Raw genomic sequence first — 27,006 nt, forward strand, 5'->3', positions numbered from 1 at the left:
GTTTTCACTTTGTTGGAACGAGCAGAAATTAGAGCACCCACAGGAAAAACAGATGACGCCGCCCTGGCGTGCTTCCTGATGGCCGGCGCGCAACACAGCTCCTGCGTCCACAGCTCCAGCGAGCGGGGAAGGGGCACAGCGGGCACAGCGGACCCCTCCTGAAGCTGGCAGACCACGTGCTTACGTTCTGATTTTACAGTGGGGGACAGGATTAGGGGAAAACATTCCGGTGGGGTTGATGTTATTAGAATGATTAGGTCATTTCCGGGGGCTTCCTGGAGCAACATTTGGGGAGCTCTGCAAGCATCAGAAAGAGATCTTCAAGTGTGTCCCTGTGTCCTCTTAGCACTTTAAAAAGGGAGATAAAGGAGGTGCGTTATTGTCAGAAAAGCTGAAACGAAGTGTGGTGAGGGAGACGAAGCAGTTACTAGCAGCAGTGTTTCTGGATGATGATGGTGATGAAGAAGGTGGAGGAGAGACAGCCGGCAAGTCAGCCCAGCCCGGGTCTGACGCCTGCTCCGGCCGCTGACATGCACTGGGGTGCACTGGGGTGGACTGGGCAGCCGTGGTCTCCTCTCCTGGAGACGTGAGCCGCGGTGCAGCCCGGCGGGGTCCCCCAGAGACGGCACGCCCAGTGCCCGCAGCTGCTGATGCTGCGATGTGTCACATGCTCTCCATCCTCCGAGTAAGGGAGGGGGCGGCTCCTTCACCCGGAGGACCCAGCGACCTGCCCCCGGGGGACACAGACACTCTGTAAAGCCAGGTGCCCTCCTGCCACGCCAAAGGCTCTCCGCTAACAGCGTTCCGTGGAACACACAGCATCTCGACAGTGGTTTTTGCAATTAAAATCACAACCGTTAACACGGTGGGGCGCCAGGAGCAGACCCAGCACCCCTTGCTCTCTGGCAGATGGGCTGCCATTCCAGCTTCTGCCAGGCACTGTGCACCCTGGAGACACGGAGGGAGTGTACTTACCTGAGGAGTCCAAGCAGTCCTCAGGGCTGGAAGCCTCGAACCCGTGGCCAAGGAGGTTGGGATAGGCTTCCAGAAAGTCCACGGTCTTCAGCGGGCTCTCAATGCGGGCACCGTCTAGGAGCACAGCCAGTGACTCGGGAGAGCCAGGGACCCCACCCCCCACCCCAGGGGATGTCTGGTGGAAGGACCCCACCTGCCCCAGCCCATCACTTCAGAAGCTGGTCCATCCCCATTTGATCACACATTTCCTTCCTGCAAACCCAGAGTCCATCCTGACAGAAGAGCTAATTCAAGGGGGCCTGGGAACCTCACCCTCCCGCCCCCAACTGGGCTGCAGGGGCGCCGGCCTCCTCACCTTGGTCCCGGCGCACCAGCAGGCCAAGCAGGTAGTTGCTGGTCTGCTGCAGCAAGACGTTGTTGTCGCCTTCGTATGTGCAGTTCGGGTCGTTGTCATCTCTGAGGTCTCCCAGACGGTTCACTGCAAGGAGGCCCCAGCGTTCTCGTCATGGGGGTGCACATGTGGGAAGTGCCCCCCAACCCCCAGCTGCCACCTGGGACTCTGAGGTCCCAGGCCCGGCTTGACCGGATGAAGCACTTCCCGCCCTGCTCCCAGTGCCAGCTCCACCCCCGACCCGCGGTGTGCCGTCTCCATCCGGCTGCTCCCTCTTTAAGGACATATTGGTGACACCCGCGAGGTCCCCAGGAAGAGAAGCGGGTGGCTCCCCGGGAAGCCCCAGGGCCGCGCTCAAGAAGCATCCGCTGGCATCAGCATCCCTGTCCCTACCACGAGCCTCTCGGGTCACCTGGCAAAGCGCCCTCCAGTGGGGTCACTGACAGAGCTGACTACCTGAGCGGCGGGAGGGTGCCCTTCTTCCTTTTCCAACTGAAGGAACCCTTCTTTGGACACGAGACATTTCAAATATCTGAAGACAACTCTCATTTTTCTCTTGTCTTTCCTACCAGCGAAATAACCCAATTCCTTTGCAGATTTGATAAAGTATGCTTCCCAGATCTTCACCACCTAGGTTTCCATCCTCTGACGGAGAATGTTCTCCAAACGTGAGGCTGAGATGGGAGAAAGGGTAGGACCCTAACTTCTCACACTCACGTATTGCTATGAACAGCCCAAGAGGGTGTAAGACGTTCAGCAGCAGACACGAGGCTTGTGGTCACCTATGACGCCCTGATCATCTTCCTCTGAATTGCTGCCCATGCCACAGTTAGACCACTGAACGTGAAGGGCTAAGAGTGCCCTTAGAGAAATGATTTGCAACTTCAAATCTAGATAAACGGCTTTACATTTATTCCTGCTGAGTTGGGCCTCACTGGCTTCAGCCCTGTTTGTATTATGTGATGACGATGACACTTCCTCTAGTCATTTTTGTTGTCTGAAGGGCTGCGTGATTCAAGTTCCTCCTTCTAAGCTATTTATAGCGTCTCTATATGAGCTATAACAACAAACAAATACTACAAAGAGCATTGCACAGAGGACAAAACACATGGATGAGTAACGTCTGCAGCCCCATGATTACCCACACGTCAGTAAACGTGGAGTGTGGGGAGGGGAGGGGCCCCCCCGCCTGCCGCCCCCGCACGAGGAGTAACTGGGACACGTCCCGGTTACTAAAAGCTCCTAAAAGGCTTCCGGAGGAATAAACTGTCAAGGAAGTCTCTGCCAGCTCTGTTGTTGCCTTCTTTGAGTAACCAGACTTTAACCAATCAGTTATTGAAGAGACTAGCACACGGGGAGTTAGGCAGGTAAGCTGCAGTAATGATGACGACCACGATAATAACAATAATAATAACAGACCAAAATGACGGGGCACACGCCCTATGCCGACACTGTGCTCGACCCTTCATGTGGGGTAGTTCACTTACCCGTTGCAAAGCCCCCCGTTGTGCTATCCTATCGTTAGTCCCATTCTACGGAGAAGAAAGCTGAGGGGCAGTGAGGGTGGGCAGCTTGCCTGCGGCTACGAAGCCCGTGACCGGCAGAGCCGGGATCTGGCCCCGGGCTGTCGGTCTCCCCCTCTCTCCACCATCCACCAGCTGACCGACTGCCAGTGTCAATAAAAGCAAACTCTCTTTTTCTAAGTTTCAGAATTTTTCTTCGGAACAAAACTTGCTGCCAGTTTACTGCCAAAGCCATTAACTAAAAAGTTCCAATTCAGATGAACAGATAAGCTCCTTCCTCTTCTGGTTTTCGGTCTCCACGCATCGTGACACCCGGATTTCGACCGAGGAGCATCAGGTGGCGGCGAGCCGAGGGACTGGACTAGGGCAGGGGTTGGCAAACCCGCTCTGGAAAGTTCCAGCCAGTCAATGTTTTAGGCTTTGCTGAGACGGCTCTGCTGGGCGGGTGGAGTGGGAACACGGCCACAGGAAGTGTGTAAACAAATGGGTGTGACCCGGGGGCCAACAAATCTTTATTCACAAAAACCTTTACCCACAGAGACGGCCTTTGGCCCGCAGGCTGCCGTTTGCCGACCCCTGGCCGTGAGCCACATGGTGCGGGAGAGGACAGGAGACCAGCCCACGTGTCCCCAAAACCTACTGGCCAGATAGCCGTGTCCTCCGCACGCCTCCCGGCACTCCTGGATTCCGCGCTGGGCCGTCCACGAGGCCAGGGGCTTGCCGGCCGACGCCAAGGCGTGGATCTCGCGTCCCAGCTCTGCCTTGGGAGAGAGAAGCCAACGAGAACAGGTGAAAAAAGGCTCCGACCCCAGAGGTCAGGGGTCAGTTCAAGCACAGCCTCAGAGGCTCATGTCCCCTCCAGTCTAATCCGAGGTACCCGACAACTACAAAGGAAAGAAACCCAATTTTAGTTTAAAAAACAGGATTCAAGTAAACAGGGATACCCTGCAGTACAGTCACACAACTCCACGACAGTGAAAATAAACGACCACGGCTCTGCCCAGCCGGTGAACACGGGGTGGGAGCGCGGGGGAGTGGGAAGGCTGATGGCAGAAGAGCATGACGTTATGACTCCGTTTACTCGAAGTCTGCAGCGGAGACTAAGAAGAAACCCAAGGGGTGGGAGGCGGTGCCGAGACGCTGCCCCCGGGGGAGAGGGTGGCAGGCGGCCCCAGAGGCCTGCACAGACACGGCCACTCGGTCCACACTGCGCGGAGGCCCAGCCAGCATCCCCAGCCTTAACACGTCCGGTAAATACTCTTTCGCCTCGACTCGATATTCAACGCAAACAGTTACAAGAGAGACACACACACACACCCGCGAAATGACGGGCTGTTTGACCAGCGCTTTCAACTTCGAAGAAGGCCTACCTTATAACCTGTGCCTGGTTGAAGCACTGAGTCTCAGAAAGAACAGAGCTCGACGACACGTCAAAACATTTTTAACAGGACAACTCCATTGTCCGCTGGCAAAAGGTTCAATGACTCACGCTTGGGAGAAAAAACACGCGTAACCCTGCACTCCTGATGAAACGGTCTTCAGGGTCACGGTCGTCACGGTCGGCCTGACTGCTCAGCGGTGCACACTGCCGGCAAGCCCCCACCCCCCGCCCCACCTCTGGACTCCTGGATGTTTACGCTGAATATTCCAAAACGTGCTAATTTGATACAGGCTTTTCAGGGCGTGGTGCGTAACCCCGATCTGCAGCATTCCTAATCAGTTTTCAGACGCCCTTGGTGTGATTCCCATTTCACCGCTGCCCAGGAGGCAGCGTAAGGGGGGAAAAGAAACAACACATGAACCGTCCACGCAGAAATTAGCGGAGGACCCCTTTCTACGAAGGGGCCGACCTCAGTGGGTTTGCACGCTCATTTCTGGAGCAAAGCCCCGCCTGTCAAGTCAAATCCAGTCAGCTGGATGCAGACCTTTGTCGCGTTGTTTACAAAGGGATCAGAACCGTGAAATCGACTGAGGGGCCGGTAATGCGGATTTTGCAAAACCATCATGTTCTCAAGAGGGGAATAGCAGCTGAACTCACAGACGGGAACCGGGAGACGTGTCAGCACATCCTTGAGAATCGGGAATGTGGACACGTGCCTGACACGTTCCCATCGCAGCGAGGGCTCCGAGAGGACACAGCCCACGGGTCAAGTCGGACGGAGCCTTCGTCCCCGCGAATCCACGCACCGAGGCTGTTTTGAAAGAAAGGCTGAATCTGTGCTGTCCAACCCGTGAGATTTAAAGGATGATAAATGCTGTGGAGAAAAGCGGAGACCCTCACCTGCCTGGCGCTCCGGTCTTTCCCCAGAAGGCCTTGCTGAAGCTCCACCAGATCCAGGAAGAGAGATTTGGAAAAGTGGTCCAAGGCATAGGCCGCGGCCAGGTACGGGAGTAAACGCCATTGCTGAAACAGACAAGTCCCTGCCTGGAGGCCTCCAAGTGCCCCCAGGGCCCGCCTGCCTTCCGGGGCTGGAGCACCAGGAACCCGCTGCCCACCGTCCCCACTCGTTGCAGAAGGTCCCGCACGTCTCCCGGACCCACCCCCGTGACACCTGCCCCCCAACGCTCTTCCAGTGCGGCCAGGTCTCCCGCACCACCCTGACGACCCCACTCAAGGAGAAACTGTGCCGCGTGCACCACCCTGCGCGGCCCCCTCACCGCTCTCCCATCCACGTGACCCCTGAGCCAGAGCAAATGCTGATCTACAAGAGAACTAAGAAAGCCAGGCGGCCGTGCCTGAGCGCGGGGCCCAGCCCCCCAGGCGATGCCTGGGCTTTGGGAGCCTACGGGGAATGAAGCGACCACCCCCAGAGCCAGACGGGGAAACAGGCTCATGGAGAGCCGAGGGAGGGTGTCTCTTTCACCAGCGCACATCCGCTGTTGCGTGGATGGAGGGGGCGGAGTCTGAAAGGACCTGGGAGACAGGTGCCGCCGTTGGCAGCACCGTGGTCACCTGCCGTTTCCTGGGTGTGGTCACGGTGCCAACTGCTTCTCATGCACTAACGTATTTAATCCTTACAGCCACTCGCAGAGAGGTATTATAAGCAGTCCCAACTTACAAAGGAGAAAACTAGAGCACAGAGAGGTTCAGTGGCTTGCCCAAGGACACACAGCAGGGAGGGGGCGGACCTGGGGTCAGAAGCCCAAGCATGTGGCTCAGGTGGGCTCTCGTGACCGCTGAGCCAGGCCTGATGCCCAGTCAGACGTGCCGTGACCTCACCAAGGCCACGGGGTTGGTGGTGTGGTGGACACTGTGTGCCAGCCCGGCATGAGCCAGGCACTGGGCTTTTCCTTACTTGTTTATTTGGTATTAAAACAGGTTCACGGCCATAGTAAAAGAAGTCTTAAAAGAAACAACTTCGATTCAGTTACAATTTCCTGAAACTTGCGCTCAGATACACCTTTGCTCAGGCCTAACTGGCCAAGACCTGGGTCCGATTTAGCTGCTGACTCTGGCAGGAGCCACTGACTCGAGCCTCGGGGACCCACCTGGATCCCCAGCCCACCTGGTGTGCAGGGCAGCTGCATGGTGCGCACGGAAGGGCTGGGGCCGCAGGGGCACCGGGGGGGGGCTCGCTGTGATAAAATGCGTCCCCCGCCCCGCCCCGGCGTCCAGGTGATGCCCAGCCTGAGTTGCACCTTTGCCATCGAGGGCTGCCTCATCTCGGAGGACCCGGAAGGCGAGCGTCCCCTCTGCTAGAGGACGTCACCACGAACAGTGCTGCCCCCTCAGCTGCTGTGTCCCGGGGTCACTTCCCAGGGATGGGACGAGCGCGTTGGAGTGTGGCCTGGACGTTCAGGGTCCCGCAGGTGGGACGAGCGCGCACACCTGCTCCCTCGGCCTCACCACAGCGCCTCCTGCTGGTTGCACACGCTCCTGTTCAACTAAAGACCATTTATGGAGACCACGTGTGGCCCCAGACGCCGCACTCCTTCCCTGTGAGTGTCACGCCCTCTGTTAACTCCTGAAGAGGCCTGATCAGCAACCAGCAACCCAGGTGCAGCGACCTAAGAGAGGAGGTATGTCTGCACGCGGAGCAGAAAGAAAGTGAACTCACGCCTGCGGAAGCTGTACCTGCATTGGATACTCCAGCACCAGTACTTCCTCCTCGTCTGTTGGTCCAAACTGACGCCTGGTGGCTGAGAAACGCAGAGCTATGGACACGGCCAGCTTTAGGTTCACGACGGACATGCCCGCGATGGCGACCCGGCCGGAGGACAGGCTGCCCAGGGACTCGCTGAAGTGCTGCCTGGCGTCCTGCAGGAGGAAGGCAGGTGAGGGCGGACCTGGGACCCGCAGGCTGCCTTGGGGACGGGCACAGACGTGGAGGGGCGCTCCTTTATTCACTCAACACTTCCAGGCCCTGCCCCCAGGGCGCCCCAGGCACAGGCCCCTGGGCCCAGGAGGCCAAGCTGCATGGGGGCCGGCGTCCCCATCACGGGATGCTGTGGGGAGGCACACAGGATGCCTAGTGACAGCAGGACGGGGCCCCGGGCAGATGTACCATCTGCAGAGACCTGCAAACGGCCACCGGGAAGTACAAAGCCCCGCTCCCAATCCCACCGAGGACCGGACAGTTGTGCCGAGAGCGACGCAGGAGCCTAAGCAGAGGGCATGGCTGGCACCGACATTTCGTTTATAAACCAGGCTCCTTCCCCCACCCCCTCACCCCCCACCTGGGATTCCTCCCGGTCCGTCAAACCACCATTCTAAGCGGTGTGATGGTCAGCTGCTGTCCTTTGTGATCTCTGAAACCGGGTAATTGCCCGTGTGCATCTATTTTTGACGTGTTGTAAATCGCAACGCGCTTATCGCTGTTTCCAACAGTGGCTCGTGCTTTAAGGGCCGTCGGCGGCGTTTGGGTACCTCTGCCCGTAAGGCTCACCCAGTTATCCGATCACGTGCACCTCCCTTACCCCCTGCTGCTCCTCCTGGGTTCACTTATTTTACTATTCGGACTTTTCTTCCAAAATTATGTCCACGCTGGTATTTGTGTGGCAACACGTCAAGCCTCTGGCCGACAATATTGATTCTGCTCTCACGCACGAATGACAGTCCAGCTGGATTTAGAGGAAGCGTGTTTACAGTTGTTTGCCCTCAATGGTTTGAAGCGTCATCTCACTGACTTCTCGCGTTCGGCGTCGTGCCGGAGAACTCTGAGACTAAAGGGCTCTGTTCCGTGGGAGTTGGCCCAGCATCCTGTCTCTGGAAGGCCTCAGCATCTTCTCTACGAGGTTCTGACACTTCTCCGCAGTGAGTGTGGGATGGGAGACCCTGACTCCCCCTCTATGGGCCCCTCTGTCAAGGTTTTCTTCCTTCTTTACTTTAGAGACATTTATCTTCATCGTTTCTGCAAAACGCTGTCCCCGTGGTTCTCTCCATCCTTTCCTGCCGCCTCCTTCACTCTGATTTCCAACCGCTAATTCACTCTCCCGCTGTAGGTACCCCATCTGTTGGGTTCTCTCAATGACTTACTTTCGTACTTTTCATTCATTTTTTATAGCGCTGTTTCCATTCTTGAACGGCGTCCCGTGTCACCTCTAGCTTCTCTCGTCATCTGAAGGTACCCGTCACACTCGTTGAAGCCCTGTTCTCTCGGCTCCAAGCAGCCGAAGCTCAACGTCAGGCGGGGTTCTCACACGCACACGTGCTGCCGGGACGCGTCATCCCGGCTGTGGGTTCAGGCCTGGGAGGGCTCAGCTACCCTGACTTGGCCACGTCTGGAAAGCGCCCGGGGCCGTGCCACTGCATGTCTACACTCAATGAACTTAGGGGCGTGGTCAGACACCAGAGGACACTGTCACCCCCGTTGGTGCACAGCCCACAAGGCGACCCTTCACTCTTAAGCCCCTGGTGGGAATCAGCACCGGCGGGGGCAACCTCCCTGACTGAAATGCCGGGGGGCTGGCAGGGGCGGGGTGGGGGGAGGTCATCGTGCTCGGGGCCCTGGGGGTGTGGCCGACCCAAGCACTCCCGTCCCTGTTGGCGGCACTGGGACCTGATCCTAGACAGGTTTGCACGGGCCACGGGCTCCTGTGGTGACTCTCCCCCTCTGAGCACAGGGGGTGGGTGTCCTGTGGGCCTGGAGGCAGCTGTACCTTAACATGGGTGACGTAGGTGCCCTCGGGGGTGATATCTCCTGAGCGGTTCAGCAGGTCCTGGCGAGGAATCCTGACCTTGTGGAACATGGCAAATCTGTGTGGAGACACAGCACTTCTGGTTAAACTGGGGTCGGCCCCCGGGGTTTATCTCCTCTCCCTCCTGAAACTCAGTCAAATAAAAGCAAAGGACAGGGCTTCCCTGGTGGCGCAGTGGTTGAGAGTACGCCTGCTGATGCAGGGGACAGGGGTTCGTGCCCTGGTCCGGGAAGATCCCACATGCCACGGAGCAGCTGGGCCCGTGAGCCATGGCCGCTGAGCCTGCGCGTCCGGAGCCTGTGCTCCACAACGGAAGAGGCCACAACAGGGAGAGGCCTGCGTACCGCAAAAAAAAAAAAAAAAAAGAAAAAAAAAGGCAAAGCACAGCTCAAAAGGTGACATAATCCCCAAAAGACCAAAAAAACAAACCCAACAAAACACAACAAAACAAAAACGCAGGAGAGAGAAGGCACCAGTAGACAAGACATTTCAACTAATTTTTTAATCCAAAAAAGTAGGCGTAAGCAAAAGGTGGTGTGAGTGATGGGCTCTGCGTGAGATAAAGCGGCCGTCTGTTGGTAATGATGGAGGCGAGCCCCCCCACCCCCACTACCGCCGGCGCTCGGGCCTCAGGGCTGCACGCGGGCTCCCACTACACTACATGCTGGGAGGAAACGTCCTCGCTCGCTGCGGCCAGAACACCTGGGACCGGTCATTCAGCAGAAAAGGCGGGACCGTTTTCATAAAGATGAGAATCTCCGGTTCTCACACTTGACTCCCACACCAGAGTCCACACACGGAGTGACAAAGTCAGCAAACTGAGGTTTTAAACGTCCCGAGTCAAACAGGGGTACTGCACCATCCCATTAGGGCTCCAGGGCAGGCGAGTCAGCTTCCCTGAGCAGCTGAGAACACGCGTGCACACGCATCCCTGGGGATCACGCGTGTGTCAGTAATCGAAGGTGTTTTCTGTGGTTGTCAGGAAGGAAAATCTATCTCACGACAGCGCAGGAACAAGGTTATGCGAAGTAACGGGTGGTACAGACACTGTGCAAAAAAACCCAAACCATCTTAAAATATCAATAGTTCCGACAGCACCTTATCTGACTTCTAAGCAATTTCGATGTCACACGGAACATTCTTTTACTGAACCAGAGGAAGCAGCTCTGGGGAGAAGGGCAGCGCCCTGCGGAGAAGGGGGGCAGCTCCGCGTACCACCCCCCAGCTCCTCCTTGGATCCCAGGCTGTGTGGCTCCCCAGCCACCGTCCGAGCCACGGTGCTTACCCCCACCCCGAGCTGTGTCCTGATGGTCTGTGCCTCTTCTTGTCCCATTTCCTGCAACAGTCTCCCCCTTGGCTCTCTCCAGACCCCACCTCGTCCCCCTGTCCCACACACGGGAGCAGAGGCCTGTCTAAACCTCAGCTCGGAATGGTCACACCCGGCACGAGAATCTTGGGTCCCTGGGACCAACAGAATCTAAACCCGTAGGGAAACGTGGTAAGCCCTCCGGCGGGACCCCTGTCAGCTGCTGCCTCCTTGTAGCCCGTAGCCTGTAGCTGGGTCACATCTGCCTGTCACCGTCAAGCCGGCCAGGCCCTCTCCTGGCCTCAGGGCCGACGGCCCTCAGAGCGCTGCCACCTCCTCCAAGATGCCTGCCACGATTCCCACGCCTGCCCCGAGGTGAGCACCCAGGGGTCCCACAGCACCATTAGATGGCGGTCCTGGCCATGTTGCCCACTGAGCCACTTGCCTTTCGGTGGCCGTTAGGGACCCTGTTATAAGGGGGCCACATGCCTGGCACCCAGCAGACACGTCCTAAGTGCCGGGGATGAATCAACAGCGGCGAGACATTGTCCTTAGGGCGCTGGTGCACCTCCACAGAACCCCGAGTCCCGGGGCAGCCTTGAGGGGTGACACAGCCAGCGCACCTGGGGAAGAGCTGAGAGCCGGGGCTGGGCGTGGGGCGGCTGGAGGGGCCCCTCCCAAACTCCTTCGGAAGCGACTAGGATTTCTGCACGTGAGGCCACCAGGGCCCCAGCAGCATCCAGGCCAGGGTCTCCCTCCGGCGTGTGAAACGCAGGCCTGGCCCGAGCACCCGAAGGCACTGCCTGGAGGGAGCCACCCATCGGGGCCTTTGTGGGGCGGCTCTGACTGGCCCCGGGACCCACGTCTCTAGAACGCCCGGCCTCAGTGCCGACGTCCCTGGTCTGGTCCAGCTCATCACTTGAAAGGCGAGGAATGCTTTCACAAGTCTGATGCTGTCAACTGAGAGCGCCCTTTTTAAGGAGTGGAAAATCTTCACCCTCCCTGCCACACAGGGATGGAACAAGGCGGAATGTATTTATAGGCGCAAAACTATTCGCTGGAGCTTAACTGAAATCGAAATTTTACACATTCTCTTTTGAGCACTGCCATGTGGCAAAGGCTGTTCCAGGAACAGTCGATGCTGGCCAGCCTGGTCACAATCCCCAGTGTCCCCCGAGGGCAGGGGGCGGGGGGCCGCACAGGTCGTATCTGACGCGGGGTGTGCGTGTGACACGATAGCGTGAGCATACGGCAGGGCTGGGGGGCTTGCGGGCGGCAGACCCTGCCCCAGGCCCCGCACCCCCTTCCTCCTGGGCCACCCGTTCCACGTCCCGGTGGCCTCCTTACTCCTGGGGCCTCTCACTGCTGCCCCAGCCCCACCTGGGCCCCAGAGCCTCATGGGACGTCCTCCCAGCCGCTCTGGAGACGCTTCCCCGCCTCACCTCTGAGCAAGTGTGAGGATGCCCGCAGCCCACCTTGAAGGTGAGGCCCAACAGTTCACTGGAGGGATCTCTACTGATTTGCTTTTAGAGTTATTTGGCTAAAAGTAATCCGTGCAATTTACGTCTGCCTCTGATTTCTACACAGTCTTCCCACAGACTCAGGAATCCTTGTGACCTACCTATGAACTGTTGACCACTTTTTCAGAATAAAAGATCTCAATCCCGACCCTGCTCTGCAAGCGGCCTGCAAACAAGGAAAGCCAGGGATTCAGACCCGCGCGCCCTCTGCTGGGCGTGCGCCCCGAAGCTGGCAGGGACAGCTGCGTTTCTGGCGGGGCGGGCACTGCCTGCGTCACCGCCCCTGGCCCACATCCCAGCCCCAGCCCAGCGGCCGAGGGACCCCAGGCACCACTGAACCTTCAAAGGCGCAGGGTACGGCTGCTTCCACGTCCTGTCTGCCGGCCTCCAAGTGGCCCCATGGGAACGGCGACTCTGGTTTGGGGGGGCCGCTCTGAGCCGGCTTCAGGGTAGTCGCCATGCTGCCCCCTGGCGGCACCGGGCTGGCACTGCTGAGTCTCAGAAGAGCTTTGCCCCTCGGACGCGACATGTTTATTTAGGAGGGCCTTTGCTACGTTGGTGTGACTCCCTGGGACCATCGCAATAAGAAACAAATACTCAGTCTCTAAAACGGGACTAACGGTCTCTGAAACGAAACTAACACACCATTGTAAAGCAATTATACTCCAATAAAGATGTTAAAAAATAAAATAAATAAATAAAAATAAATAAAACGGGACTTGATTTGGAGGACCAAGGGCAGAGTTTTTCACGGATGTCCCAAAACAGTGTTAAAGGTTCTAACTTGTAAAAGCAAATGAATGGGGACTGGAGATCTGTGACCTCACCCAAGGCCTTCCTTGGACAGCAGTGACCCAGCAGCACTTGTTCACAGCTGGAGGGTCATTTCCCACCGCCAGGCGCCTGGAGACACACCTGCCCGGCCTTATGTGTGAGCACAGACCCTTCCACAGATGGAGTCACCGTACACGCATTTTCCGGGTCCCACAATGGGACGCGTGGATCTAATAAAGGACGCTCGTGCTCAGGGCCCAGAGCAAGACGGGGCCTTCCACCTCCACCTCCCGCATGGTCCTCCTTGACGCTGACTCACCTCGGCCAGATCGGGTCCATCTTCTCAAACACTCCAAGCCGCGTGGCGGCCTCGCCCTGAGGGCTGCAGAGCTTCCCCTGCCCCAAGGACCACAGGCCACATGACCCATCCCTGCCGGGGGGGCCCCATGCACCCGCACAGAGCAGTGATGGAAGGGAACTGACACCCTCCTCCCCCCACCCCAGGCTCCAGCATTAATTAACAGGCTCTTTTCACAGGCCAGCGAGAGAGGCACTCAAAGCTCTAGACAGGTATAGGTTAGAAGGGCTGTGTGTGTGTGTTTCTGGTTTCACTTTTTAGCAACATCCTTCCATTTTCTCCTCCAGCTACACAGAGTGAAAATCGATGGTTCTCCCGCCCTCTCTGGTACAGGCTGGGGCCCCACCTGTTCTGAGGGTCCAAGCAGAGGTTTGAGACACTCTCTGTGCCCCCAGCTCCCCTACCTCTGGGGAGGGGGGACAGCTGAAAGGAGGTTTCTCCACGTTTAGGGTGGTGGGAGACCACCTGGCCCAGCTTCTGTCTCGGAGATGAGTTGCTGCTCCTGACTTACACTCAGAATGACCGGGGTCAGGATAAGCAGCGGGCTCCAACTACAGCGAGGCGGGCTCCTCTGTTCTCTGCCCCCCGACAAAGCGGCAGGTATGCAAACGTTCCCGAGACGCAGCGTGAGGTGCACGACTAAGGAACCCCCGGCTGTGCTTCCCCCCCAGGTAGAAAGCGTCTCAGGAGAACAGAGGGGCGCAGCCAGGCTTTCCGGGAGACGGCACGTGAGTCCCGCCCGCAGGCGCAGGTGATGAGAGCACTGACAGGTAGCAAAGGCCCCCAGGCAGGGCTACGAGAGGGCCCGGCTTGGGGACATCATGCCCACCTTACAGAGGAGGAGAGGGCCAAGAAAGCTGGTCAAGATAACACAAAGAGGCAGAGGTGGACCCAGGATTTGAACCCAGATCTGCTTCCAAAACTCATGCCATGAATGAGCCCGGGAATCCCTCAGGGAGACTCCAAGGCCCTTCCTGACATGGCTCCCCTGCCCACCCGCCCCCCTCCAGCTCCCCAAGCCCAGGTCTCATCTCAGGCCACTCTGCCCCGCTACCCGGCACCCGGCTCTGTCCCCAGAACCAGCGTGGACACCTGTTGGGTGCCTGAGCTCCAGGACGGGGAGCAGGCCCAGGTCACAGGCTGAGGCCCCACGGGATACGGGTGTCCAGCCTGAGCCTGGCCTGAGAGCTGAAGCGGCCACCTGCCGGGGAGAAGCCTGTGTGCTCTGCACTTGGGGCCACTTATGTCTCCTGAGGTTGGAGTACAAACAGGACCCGGCCCTTCCCAACATGATCTCAAGTGCAGAGGTAAGGCACATCCCGCAGGAGCCTGGGAGGGCACAGGGACAGCACTGAGGGAGCCGGTGGGCTCACAGGGGGGACGTGCTGAGCAGGCAGCCTTGAGGAATGACCCCTGGAGGAGCGACCGTCAAGTACAAGGTGCGCGCTCACCCGTTGTCCAGACCGTTCTGTCCAAGCTTCCTTCCGATGTCGCCAACCATCACCCCTGGCATGGGAAGAAGGGTCTTCGGGTCCCGAATCTGCAAACCACAGATGGCAACTCTGATGACCACACGAGAATCAAGATGAAAATGTTCAAAACCCCCAGGGACCAAGCCACAGGCTCCCTCTGTGTAGCTGCCGTGGGTTGAAGTGTCCTCCAAACATGTGACCTTGTTGGGAGACAGGGTCCTTGCAGATATCATTAAGGATCTGGAGGTGAGGTCACTCTGGGTTACCTGGGTGGGCCCTGAATCCAATGACCGCTGTCCTCCAAGAGTCAGAGGAGGAGAGGGCATGGAGAGAGGGGGGCCACGTGCAGATGGAAGCAGAGACGGGAGGGAAGCGACCACAGCCCGGGAACTCTGGGGTCACCAGAAGCTGGAAGAGATAGGAAGGACCCTCCCATGGAGCCTCCGGGGGGAGTGTGGCCTTTCTGACACCTTGATTTCAGACCTCTGGCCTCCAGACTGTGGAGAGTAAATTTCTGTGGTTCCAGGCCCCCAGTGTGTGGTGCTTTGTTTGGTTATGGTGGCCCCAGGACACTGACGGAGGAGCTGATTAGTACGTGCTGCCTGGAGGCGGCCAGGTATCTCCCAGTCACGTTTTCGATGGAGGACTTTCCACTGGCTTTTCATGAAATGACAAAATGGTTGTGCACATACTTGCTGTGGATTACTTTTGTAAATCTCTGCTCCCCCAAATGAGCTTCCAGTAGATATACTTACTAACACACACAGAGACAGCTGGCTCCCTGGTCCTCGCTTCGTGCGGTCTAAGCGGACAGTATGGAGTTTCGTTCTCAAAGACCTTTAGTGATTCCTACCAGGCGTGACTGCGCCACCCTCCCCTCCCAGGGTCATCTGCCGATGGCTGTTGATATTTTGGGTCGTCATAAGTGGCGGGTACTATAGGCATCCAGTGGGCAGAGGCCAGCGATGCCACTAAACATCCTACAGGGCACAGGGTGGTCCCACAGCATGGAATTATCCAGCCCCGAATGTCAACGGCACGGAGGCTGAAAAAAAACTCCGTGTTAAAGAACTACTGAATTTGTACTATTAGAAATTTAGCTATTTGTATGAATTGCTAGTTTTTCTTTCTTTCAGTGGAACAGTTAGCTAATTTAGTTGAACTTTATAATACTGATAAAATAAAATTGAAAGCTAGCGACAAACAATAAGGCTCAGTGAAGATTCAGATAAAAACTCTTGAAATCCTTATGAAATAGAAAAAAATAGTTTTTAAAAAAAGATGGAGGGCTTCCCTGGTGGTGCAGTGGTAGAGAGTCCGCCTGCCAATGCAGGGGACACGGGTTCGTGACCCAGTCCGGGAAGACATGCCGCGGAGCGGCTGGGCCCATGAGCCATGGCCGCTGAGCCTGCGCGTCCGGAGCCTGTGCTCTGCAGCGGGAGAGGCCACAACAGTGAGAGGCCCGTGTACCACAAAAAAAAAAACAAACAAAAACAAAACAAAAAAGATGGAGAGGAGAAGAGATATATAAAACAGTTAGTGATTTTTCAAGTAATCAAACAGAAAAACACTGCTAATGCCAGTTTTCAGTTCATCTAGAAAGAAATGATAACATCGTCCTTACAAACTTCACGTTAACCTCTCAAATCAAGGAAAGGACGCTCACTAAAGTCAAAACCAGAATTAAGTTAATGGTCTCCTCTTCTCAAAAGTATTAAATTGTATCAATTTACGTATAACATTTCCCATAATATTTGGAGACTGTCCACCTGATGTGATATAACAAACCTGCAATGAATTATGCCCTCTGGTAGATACACACTGCTACATGTAAAGTAAATAAGCTACAAGGATACGTGGTACAGCACAGGGAATGTGGCCAATATTTAATAATAACTTTAAATGGAGTAAAAACTATAAAAATTTTGAATCACTGTATCGTACACCTGAAACTAAAATAACGTTGTAAATCAAGTATACCTCAATAAAAAAAAACCACAAAAATTTTTTAATTAAAGGAAAAGAAGTATTGGTACCTAAATAGCGGTAGCCACTACACTGTATTAAACTAATCGTGTTGAATTTTCCAATAAAAAAAATTATACCCCTCCACTCATCAGCTAATGACCTGTGGCACATAGCACATTCTAATTAAATAGTTTTGTGATGACTTATTTCAACCTCTCTTTCTGAGTAGACGGTAAACTCCACGAGGGCAGGATTCATGCCGCCCTCGAGCCTGCCCTGGATATGCACTAAGTACACAGAGAGGATATGTCAGATGGAGGCCCGCAACATCCTACTGAGTGTTTAAAGCACAACGTGTAACAGAATCCAGAACACCATGGCTCTACAATCTAAGAGCCGGAGACACTGAAAGACGTTGCGTTCAAGTCCGATTTCCATAAGAAGTTCACTTCGGGTACAGTGTATGGTTGCCTTAGGTATCAAAAACTACACCTGGTCTGCAGGGGTTCATTGCAAATTGAAAAATAAGGACATGAGCACCAAAGGGAAATGGGTCAACTGGACGTCGTCAAAATTCAAGCCCTTGTGCACAGAGGACGTTATTGAGAAAGTGAAGACAATTTTAGAACAGGAGGAAATATTCGCCCACCAACCATCTGATAAGGCTTAGTATGCAGAATATATAAAGAACCCTTGCGACTCACCAAAAATCACAAACAATCCGATTAAGAAAGGAACTGAGGGTCTGAACATACTACAACTGGACGATGACCAGACCACATGCGAAAGCAGGGCTCTGACCCTCGGGCTGCAGCCGCCAGCCCCGGGAGCCAGTCTGCTGGGAGTCGGACCTGCAGGAGGGCAGACTGCTGTCTCTAGTGACAAGCCAGGAGGCCAAACAGCCACCGTTGGACAATCGGCCAGGACTCGATCAATACTGACGGCCTCCCTAATCGTCGTCCTGCCTCCGACTCGGGACCAACCGCAGAAGGCCCCGCCTGCCCCCTGACCAGTCACCCGGGATGCCCCCCCTTCAGTCACCCTGAAGACCACCCCCAGGCCCCCAGCCCCCAGCAGGGCACCCTGAGCCCCCTGTTCTCCACTGGGAAGCTCGCCCATGCCTCTGCCTGCCTCTGTGTCTCTGCCAATAACTTTGACGAAGGCTGATCCCCGGCTCAGCCAGCTCTGAGCAAACAGCCTTTGCTTTCTCAGTCCCTGCTTGGTTCCACAGGGCAAAGGATTTGAATAGACATTTTGACAAAGAAGATACGCAAATGGCGCAGGAAAATATGTTCCACATTGTTGGTTATTAAGAAAATGCAAATCAAAATCACAACCAGATACTGCTTCGTACCCACTAGGGTGGTTATGGGGGGAAAAAGGAAAATAACAAGGGTTGGTGAGGCTGTGAAGAAACTGGAGCCCTCGGCATTGCAGGTGGGGATGTAAAATGGTGGAAACTAGTACGGGATTCTACAAAAAATTGAACACAGAATGACCATACGACCCAGCAATTCCACGCCTAGGTACATACCCCGAAGAACTGAAGACTGGTGTGCAAACAGGCACTGCTCATGAATGTTGACAGTGACATTACTCCCAACAGCCAAAAGGTGAAACCACCCAACATCCATCAACGGACGAATGCATACACAGACTGTGGACCGTCCACATAATGGACCATTCAGGCTCGAAAAGGAAGGGGGTTCTGGGACAGGCTGCAACGTGGAGGAACTTCAAAAACACGTGAAGAGAAAGAAGTCAGACACAAAAGGTCACACAACGCGTGATGCGTTTTATATGAAACATCCCGGAGAGGGAGATGCATAGAGACAGGAAGCAGACCACTGGCTGCCGGAGCTGGGGAGGGGGGCAGGGAGGCGGTGCTGAATGAGCGCGGGGTTCCTTCTAGAAAGGAAACGCTCTGAAACTAGAGAGATACAACATCGTGAATTCCCTAAATGCCACTAAATTGTTCTCTTTAAAATGGTTAATTTTGGTAATTCCCTGGTGGTCCAGTGGTTCAGACTCTGCGCTTTCACTGCCGTGGGCCGGGGTTCAATCCCTGGTCGGGGACCTAAGATCCCGCAAGCCACGCAGCGAGGCCAAGAAAATAAATTAATTTAATTTAAAAATAAATAAAATGGTTAATTGCATGTTACACGAATTTCAGCTCAATTTAAAAAAAAATGATGATTTTCTTCTCTCATGAGAGCACCGTCCCCGTCAGAAAAGTCTTTGAGAATAAGAAATGTCAGAATGGGTCTGGGGGTGGGGGAAGCAGGGTGTCATTCAGTATCCAGTCAGCCCAGAGAGAAGGTCCTGGAGAACCTCCCAGAGCTCCAAGTCCAGGGACACTGCAGCCGCCCTTGGCAGCGGGAAACAGGCCGGCCATCCCAGGCACCCCCGATGGCCAAAGCTCCGTTTGTGACCCAGGAAGGGGCTACATGAAAGCCCCCAAGTCAGACTTCACGTCGGGACTCCTGGAGCCCCTGAGACCAGCTACCAGAGCCTGGGGGGTGGGGACAGGCGTCCCACCATGCCAGTGTGGCCCCCAGGAGGATGGAGATCCCCCCGCCAGCTGATCCTGGGCTCAGGGTTTCTCAGCGGCTGCACACTGACATTTGGGGCGGGTCAGGCTTCTGGTGGGGGTTGGCAGCAGGGCTGTCGTGTGTACTACAGCGTGTTTAAGGCACCCTTGGTCTGGACCCCAGATGCCAGAAGCACCCCGTCCCCAGCTGTGATGAAAATGTCTCCAGACTGGCCAGACACCCCCTGGGTAACACCTGCCCTTACCTGCACGACAAAGGGGTGCAGCCCGTGGCACTGGCCCCCCGGCGTGTACAGCTGGGCAAACACCACCGCGTGCGTAGCCGTCTTGCCCAGATTGCCAACCCAGAACTTGGCGGCTTCGAAGTCAGGGGAATGTATGATGAGTTCCTGCACGAGGGCAAAAGATTAAAGTTACAGCTGGAGACTGGGGAATACATGGAATTTCTTTCTGTCTTCGACACACTCGATTTTCTCTGTTCAAAATCTCTTGAGGCAGGAGTAAGAAGAGGCTGCAGGTCATCTCCTGCGTGGCACAGGTCGCCCTGCTTTTACACAGAGCACGTCCTGGGTCTTACGGCTTAAAGAAGCACCTTCCTATGGAAAACGATGACCAGTATGTCGAACAATAAAATATAAGCAAAATACCTTGGAAGCTGCCAACGCCCGACAGCGTTTACCTTCCCAGCAAGCCCCCCCTGAACACGGCCTTTGGGAGGAGGCACGGGTCCCCTCCTCTGCCTCACGCCTGCCTGACCCCTCATCCACCTCTGATTCACGACGTTCTGTCCCTCTGCTCGCCCTGTCTCTTCCACCTACAGGCTGGGAGAGATGACGGGGGGATGACACCCCACGAGCCCAGGAGCACGAGGCAGACAAGCACAGGAATTAAAGAAGGAGCAGACAGGAGGGGACAGGTCCTCCGAGGACACAGCCAGGGCCTTGGGGAGGCAGGACAGAGCACGAGAGCAAGAGGAAAGCAGGGCTGGGGGCTGCCCCCAGGAGGCGCCTCAATGGAGGGCCCGGGAAACACTCCAAGGAGAGGGCGTCCTGGTCACTGGACGGACCGCGCCTGCGGGCAGCGGAGAGCGTGTCACCTCCGCATAAATTCCCGAGGCCCCTGGAGGCCGGTTCCAGTTCAGCTTCCCTTGTTCTTGCAGGGCTCACAGGGAGAATTCCCTTCTGTAACCGGCGGTGTGTATGATTTTATAAACTGTACGTGTGCTACTGCATGAGATAATATACAGACACCTTCCCCGCACCCTCCACACTCTCTCCTCACCCCCCCCTGCCCCCGCGTCTCCACAACCCTGGCACATCCAGCTTCTCCACGCCGGTGACCATCGGCGTCTCCCCTCAAGCATAAGAGTCCCACCGGCCTGCTCGCCGCTGTGAGTCCAGGCCCTCACCGCAGCTTCTAGCGCACAGTAGGTGCTCAACAAATACCCGTTGTCTAGACCAACACAACCCGCGGCCCGTGGGAGGCTCGGGGATCCTAATCTTGACCGATCTGCACTTAAGGACAAACGCCAAGAGGAACGGGGTCAAAAACAACTGCTTGTCCGCGTTCCACCCAGGCCACCAGGCCACCAGGCACTGACCTCTCTGCGCCAGAGCTGGAAGCCCCCCTTTCCCCCTACACCGAGAGCCCAGGGGCACGGGAGCCAAGGAAAGAGAAGGCCGAGAGCCAGAAAGACCTGGGTGCAGACAAAGGTATGTCGTGGCTTAAATGACGGGTAAGAACCCAAGAGGCCACGTGGCCTGCTCTCAGCCCCGAAAGCGTGGCTGACCCTCGGCTCTGCTCCCAGGCACCGCCCGGCAGCCTGCGGGCGCCCACTGTGACCCCCGTCCACTGCTCCACTCTCCCTGCTCTGCCGGGGGCTCCTCGGGTTCATCCTCGAGCCCCCAGCCTGCAGCACGGCAGGCACACAGCCCACACTCGGCCGGCGCTGTCCCATGAATGATGGCCGCGTGCTGAGCAGACGCACGGGACACGGCTTCACTCTGCTGCACAGGGCTCTGCCGAACCACACGACCAACTGGGCGGGTGAAGGCCAAAGGGTCCCAGATCCCAGCACCGTGAGAAAGTGGTAGAAGGATGCGGGCCTCTGGGAGACATGGGGGCAAAGGGGCCCGACACCAGTGATGGGAGAGGGGCCGCAGGACGCGAGCAGCAGAGGTCACAGATCCCCCGCACGCCCCGTCCTCTCCACCTCCCTCACTGCCGTCCGCCCCACACACCACGACCCCATCTGTTCACAGGCTCGCCTCCTCTAGAGCACGCGCCCTCTGACAGCAAGGACGGCCAGGGTCGCCCGGACATGTGCCACGAGAATCCACGAATGCAGGAGGAGCGCCAGGACCGGAGGGGCCGGGCCACTGCCCGAAAGAGCCTGGCCACAGGCAGGGGATGCAGACAGACAGCTAGAGAGGGACAAGGGTCACAGGGAATCTTCTTTACTGTTTGTTCTACAAAGCAGGAGCAGACTGAACGGTTTACAAATCAAACACCAAACCTGGTAAACAAAGAAATAAATTGTACCAAATGGTAGCTCGTGCTTTCACCACATTCAAATGCCACCCAAATGCAAACCAGGACAGATGTCCGGGTAGGACTGGGTTTCACATCTCACAGCCTTTCTCTCCTAAGCTCCAGTGTTCTGCGTGACAGATCTCAGTGTGCACTCACGTAAAAAGACGGGTTTCCTGGTCTCATTACATGACAACACCACGTTTCATGTGCTCGAAGCCCAGAGACAGACGGGCGGGTATCACCTACCTCAGTGGTGGGGTCGTAGTGTGCTGTCGTCCGCATGGCCTTGGTATTACTCCCGTGACTCACTTCAGTCAGAGCAAAACATCCAAAAATCTAATGTGGAAACAGAAAATGATGTAAGGCGAGGGTCCCCTTCGTGGAGGGGCCCTGCCAACACCCTTTCCCTTACGGCCTAAACCCCCCATCAAAGCCCCGAATCTCCATTTCCTATCTAACAACCAGTGACCTTACTGAGCCGTCCTGCCGTGCCGGCCGCCGGCCACAGCTCCCGCCTGTGAGAACAGCAGGTTGGAAGAGCTGACGGCGGCCTCGCTAAGTCAGCACGGCGGCAAGAATGGCTCCCGGGCAGCAGAAGAGAACGGAAGGCTTTACCTCGATAATGAAAACCTAAATTCCTATAATGCTGGGGATGTGGCACACCCCAGTTTGGTAAACAACAGCCTTAGCTGTTTGGTGAAAAGCCTAAAAACATCATGAGATAAGAGGAGCATCCCTACCCCCTGCTGCAAGCTGCCCTTTCCACAAACCTCTAAGGGGAACAGGGAACAGGACTTGAGCTCACGACTTACCACGACCCTCAACTGACCTCCATATTGAAGATCTTTGGAAGATATTTGAAATGCCTTTCAGAACCAGAGCTGTAGATCGCTGATCCAAAGGTCTGAAAACAGAACACCATGACGTAAGAAGGTGGAAGCTAACGAGTGCCGCCGCCCTGGGACTTCACACCCACCCTACCATGGTCCCTCAGCACCACAGCATCCCACAGCGAGGTCATCAGGTTCCCAGAGGTAAGGGCACTGGCGTCCAAGGTCCAGGGTCCCCTGAGACACAGCCTTGAGCTCGTGGAGTGGCGAGACCTGGGTCCTTGTCCCAAGCAGTTTACGTGAGTTACACTGAACTGTGAGGGTCCATGAACAGCAAGGAGATGGGGCTTGGATGAGGGTGCAGGAAGGGCAGAGTGAGCCCACCTTTCCTTCACACAGCACGTGGATGAGGCCGCCTTCTCAAGTTCAGCTCTACCCATGTATTTGAGGCAGAAACACAGGCTTCACCTTTGACCTACTTTCTCTCCCCCCTCCCCTTTCTTTCTCTCTCTCTCTCCCTCCCTTTCTTTCTTTTTTGGTATAAAGCAAAATTCCCAACGCTCCTGTTCCTATGGGGCTGTAACTTCACAGCACTGCACTTTATCCAAGGACTTAACGCGTAAATATTTGCATAAATGGCTGAAAAAACATTGGCCTTCTCACTAAAAGTCACAAGATCTGCCCCCACATTCTCATCTCTGCTTTTGCTTCCTATCTTATTTTCTAGAAATCTCTTTAAATGAATATTTCCCCAACGCACAGATCTCCCAAAACTTTAGAAGCAGGCAAACGCTGACAACCACGAACCCACAAAGGCACCTGTCTCCCTCTCACAGGCTGAGTGTGTTTTAGGTCCAGTGGACAGAGAGCCGTCGTGGCCCCGGGGGTGCGGGGTGAGACCTCTCCTCTCCTCTCCCGGGGCCGACTCACCAGCGTGTGCAGGAAGAACTTGGTGGCCAGGGACCAGTCGTACATGCCCAGGCACTGGATCAGCGCCAGGACCCTCAGCGGGCTCCCCAGCAAGTCCTCCACGCGGAGGAAGTCGTATTCGAAGACCCGCTTGCAGCGCAGGAAGTTCAGCTCCCGGTACTTCTCCAGCGAGAGACTGCCGGGGGGATGGGCGAAGAGGGGGTCGTTCTCCAGCGCCAAGAAGATGTTTTTCTGGAAACGCAGGGGGCGCGGAATGGCTGATTTGGAGCTAAAGTATGGAATGTCGCTATGCTCTGGCTTATGTGGATTTCTCGTGGCCATGTCTCATGGCCTCAGACGTGCAGTGTAACCCAGAAATGCAGGGACAGAGATGAGAGTCCTTCCCAGGGGAGAGCGGAGGGCCCCAGGCCTCTGTGTTCATGCATTCCCGGCTCCCTATGATTCCCCGAGGGCCCGCCCCACCTTTCTGCCGAGGACCCAGCCACCCAGCAGACCCTGCCCGACCGCGAGGGTCCCCCGGCGCCGCCCAGCCCAGCCTCACCTTGAAGCGCAGCATGTCCGGCCCTTCCCAGAACAGCGCCAGTTCCTTCCAGGGGAAGGAGGCGCGGGCGCGGGCCGCATGCAGGGGCCCCCGGGGCAGGTCTGGCAGCACAGGGTCATCGCTCCCTTCCCCAAGGGGCGCCATCGCTCCCGCCACCTGCACAGACACATGAACCAAGTCAGCTCGTGTCCTACTCACACCATCACCAACAACGGCACGTGTGCAGCAGGCTGTGAAGGGCAAACGAGCTCTGACTGTGAAGGGACAGCCGGCGGGGGCCACAGAGCTGACGGCCATCCTCCCGGAGAGGAGGTGAGCGCTCTGCGTTTCTATTCCTGAACCAAGGTGATGAGGCGTTGGACGGGGGCAAAGGGCAGCCCAGGGCCGGCGCTGTGAAGCACCAGGGTCCAGGGCTCTGTGTGCTACAGCCTGGCCTGAAGACACCTCGCCCCCGCCGGGCCATCTAGACCGGTGGCCCAGGAAGCCTCGCCCTGGAGTCGAGCCAGCGCTGGCCACTGCACTCTGGCCACACCCTTAGGGTCCCCTTGAGCCCGCCTGGACGGGGGATGCCCGCCCAGAGCCTGGACGGGGGATGCCTGCCCAGAGCCTGGATGGGGGATGTCTGGCTTCTACTAACAGAGCAACCCAGCTCTCTTGACCAAAGGTTCGATCTGGAATTTTCTGAGCAGACTGGCTCCTCTTCCACAGTGCCTGGGCCAATGAAGCCAGGGATGGGAGACGCTTGTGAACACAGACCTAGAGGGCCACCAGGAGAGCAGAGTCCCCAGCTCAACTCTCTAAGGCCCAAGGGAACCTTTAAGTCCTTCTAGTTAAACATTAGAATAGTCTAGGATGTCGGACTCTGAGTATGACGGTCAAGGTTGCTGATACACAATGGGAAAGTGGTCTCTACTGGTGAAGCACCTCTGTCTTCTGTGTGTGTGACAGAGGAAAAGATGGGAAGGGGCACATCTGACCGCCCACTTGTGCGTCAGGGATGATGTCTCCACAGACTGCAGCTTACATGGCCCCCGCAAACTGTGAGCCAAGTACTACTGGCCCTCTCGAAAGATGCAGGAACCCCAGCTCAGGGAGGCTTGCTGTCTTTTGGGAACCCCCACCGCTGAGAAGTGGTAGAGAAGGGACCTGAACCCAGAGTCTGAGCCCAAGGCAAGCTCTTCAGGCACCGCTTTAAGATGCTGGGGAAAACCACAGACTAAACCTAGAGCAAGCAGAAAGGAAGAAGATAAAAGATTAGAGCCCAAAGTATGGAATAGAAAAGAGAAAATCAACAAAAACAGAAGTTGGTTCTTTGAACAGACTGACAAAAAACTTTTAGCTTGATTGACCCAGTTAAAAAAGAGGGAAAACACAAATTACTCACTTCAGGAACCAAGGAGGGGCTATGACTACCGACCTTAAAGAAATAAAAAGGATTCTAAGGGAATCCTATGAACCACTGAATGCCAACAAGTCCGGTACACTCCATAAAATGGACAAATCCCTCGAGAGACACAATCTACCAAAACTGACTCATAAAGAAACAGAAAATGTGAATAGACCTATAACAAGTAAAGAGATTGAATTAGGAATCCATAAACGACACACAAAGAAAAGCCAGAGGCCTTCGGGTGTGAATTCTACCAAACATTTGAAGAAGAGTACCAGTAATCTACAAACCCTTCCCCCCATTTCCCACCCCCCGCAAAAAAAAGAGGAAGGAACATGTCTGTAAAGTGTTCCATTAAGCCAGTATTCCCTTGAAACCAAAACCAAAGACATCACAAGAAAACTACACACCAACACCCCTCGTGAATATAGCAGAAGTCCTCAATAAATCTTGCAAACTAAATCCAGCAACATACAGAAAAGATTGTACACCACGACCAAGTGAAATTTATACTAGGAATGTAAGGCTGATTCAACATTTGAAAATCAATTCATGTAATACACCATATCCACAGAATAGAGGACAAAAAACATGGTCATATCAACAGTTGCAGAAAAAGCATTTGACAAAAGTGAACACGCTTTCATGATAAAAACTCAATAAACTAGAAATAGTTTGCTAAAAGCTATTTAATCTGATAAAAGGCATCTACGAAAACCCCATAGCTATCATTGTACTTAAATATGAAAGACTGAATGCCTTTCCCCTAAGATCAGGAACGAGACAAGGATGTCCCCTAACTCTTCTAGTCAACACTATACTGGACGTGCTAGTCGATGTAATTAGGCAAGAAATGAAACGAAAGGCATCCAGATTAGAAACCTATCTCTATCTGTAGATGACATGACTTTGTATACAGAAATTCCAAAAAATGGTTAGAATTAATAATATCAGTTCAGCCAGTTTGCAGGTACAAGGTCAGTAAGCAAAAGTCAACTGGTTTCGGGACTTTCCTGGTGGTCCAGTGGGTGAGATTCCATGCTCCCAATGCTGAGGGCCTGAGTTCGATCCCTGGTCGGGGAACTAGATCTCGCATGCACGCCGTAACTAAGAAACCCACATGCAACAACTAAAGAGCCTGTGTGCTGCAACTGAGACCTGGCGCAGCCTAAATAAATAATAAATAAATATTAAAAAAAAAAGTCAACTGGTTTCTATATACTAGCAACGAACAACTCAAAAATGAAATTAAGAAAACAATTCCATCAACAACAGCATTAAATATGATAAAATACTTGGAAATAAATTCAACAAAAGAAGTGCAAAACTTGTACTCTGAAAACTATAAAACATTTTTGAAAGAAATCTAAGACCTAAATAAGACTGCCCTGGTGGCGGAAGTCTTGTACCCCTTGTTAACGGATCAGAAGACTTAATATTGTTAAAATACCAATATTCCCCAACTCATCTACAGATTCAGTGTCATCCCAGTCAAAATTCTAGCTGGCTTGTTTTGCAAGAATTAAAAAGCTGACCCTAAAATTCATATGGAAGTGTAAGGAACTCAGAATAGACAAAAACACCTTGAAAAACAAAGTTGGAAGGTTCACGCTTCTTCTTGATTTCAAAATTTGCTACAAAGTGACGATAATGAAGACACTGTGGTACCGGCATAAAGATAGACATATTTATCAATGGAATAGGATTGAGAGTCCAGCAATAAACCTTAACATGTAGGGTCAATTGCTTTTTGAGAAGGGTGCCAAGACGATTCAACAGAGAAAAACAGTCTTTTCTCAAATGGGGC

At 55.0% G+C, this 27,006-nt stretch overlaps 1 protein-coding gene across 4 annotated transcripts in view; it reads right to left on the minus strand.

Moving 5' to 3' along the window:
- ACOX3 (acyl-CoA oxidase 3, pristanoyl) overlaps window positions 1-27,006 on the minus strand; it is a 47,998-nt gene that overhangs the window by 17,057 nt on the left and 3,935 nt on the right. For 2 of the 4 annotated variants that reach the window (XM_082653824.1, XM_082653823.1), the window contains exons 2-13: window positions 23,810-23,965; window positions 23,269-23,443; window positions 22,338-22,412; window positions 21,755-21,844; window positions 19,222-19,365; window positions 14,437-14,525; window positions 8,989-9,085; window positions 6,965-7,147; window positions 5,171-5,293; window positions 3,530-3,650; window positions 1,331-1,453; window positions 976-1,089 (exon numbers count right to left, since the gene is read on the minus strand). In XM_082653824.1, the coding sequence (XP_082509950.1) occupies window positions 976-1,089; window positions 1,331-1,453; window positions 3,530-3,650; window positions 5,171-5,293; window positions 6,965-7,147; window positions 8,989-9,085; window positions 14,437-14,525; window positions 19,222-19,365; window positions 21,755-21,844; window positions 22,338-22,412; window positions 23,269-23,443; window positions 23,810-23,928 (1,453 nt within the window). In that variant the 5' untranslated portion in view covers window positions 23,929-23,965. Of the gene's footprint in view, window positions 1-975; window positions 1,090-1,330; window positions 1,454-3,529; window positions 3,651-5,170; window positions 5,294-6,964; window positions 7,148-8,988; window positions 9,086-14,436; window positions 14,526-19,221; window positions 19,366-21,754; window positions 21,845-22,337; window positions 22,413-23,268; window positions 23,500-23,809; window positions 23,966-27,006 lie in introns of all 4 variants that reach the window. The other 2 variants (XM_082653822.1, XM_082653821.1) reach the window with 1 other exon arrangement.

This window comes from Grampus griseus, assembly GCF_964374135.1.
Source record: "Grampus griseus genome assembly, chromosome: 4".
Taxonomy (NCBI): Eukaryota; Metazoa; Chordata; class Mammalia; order Artiodactyla; family Delphinidae; genus Grampus; species Grampus griseus.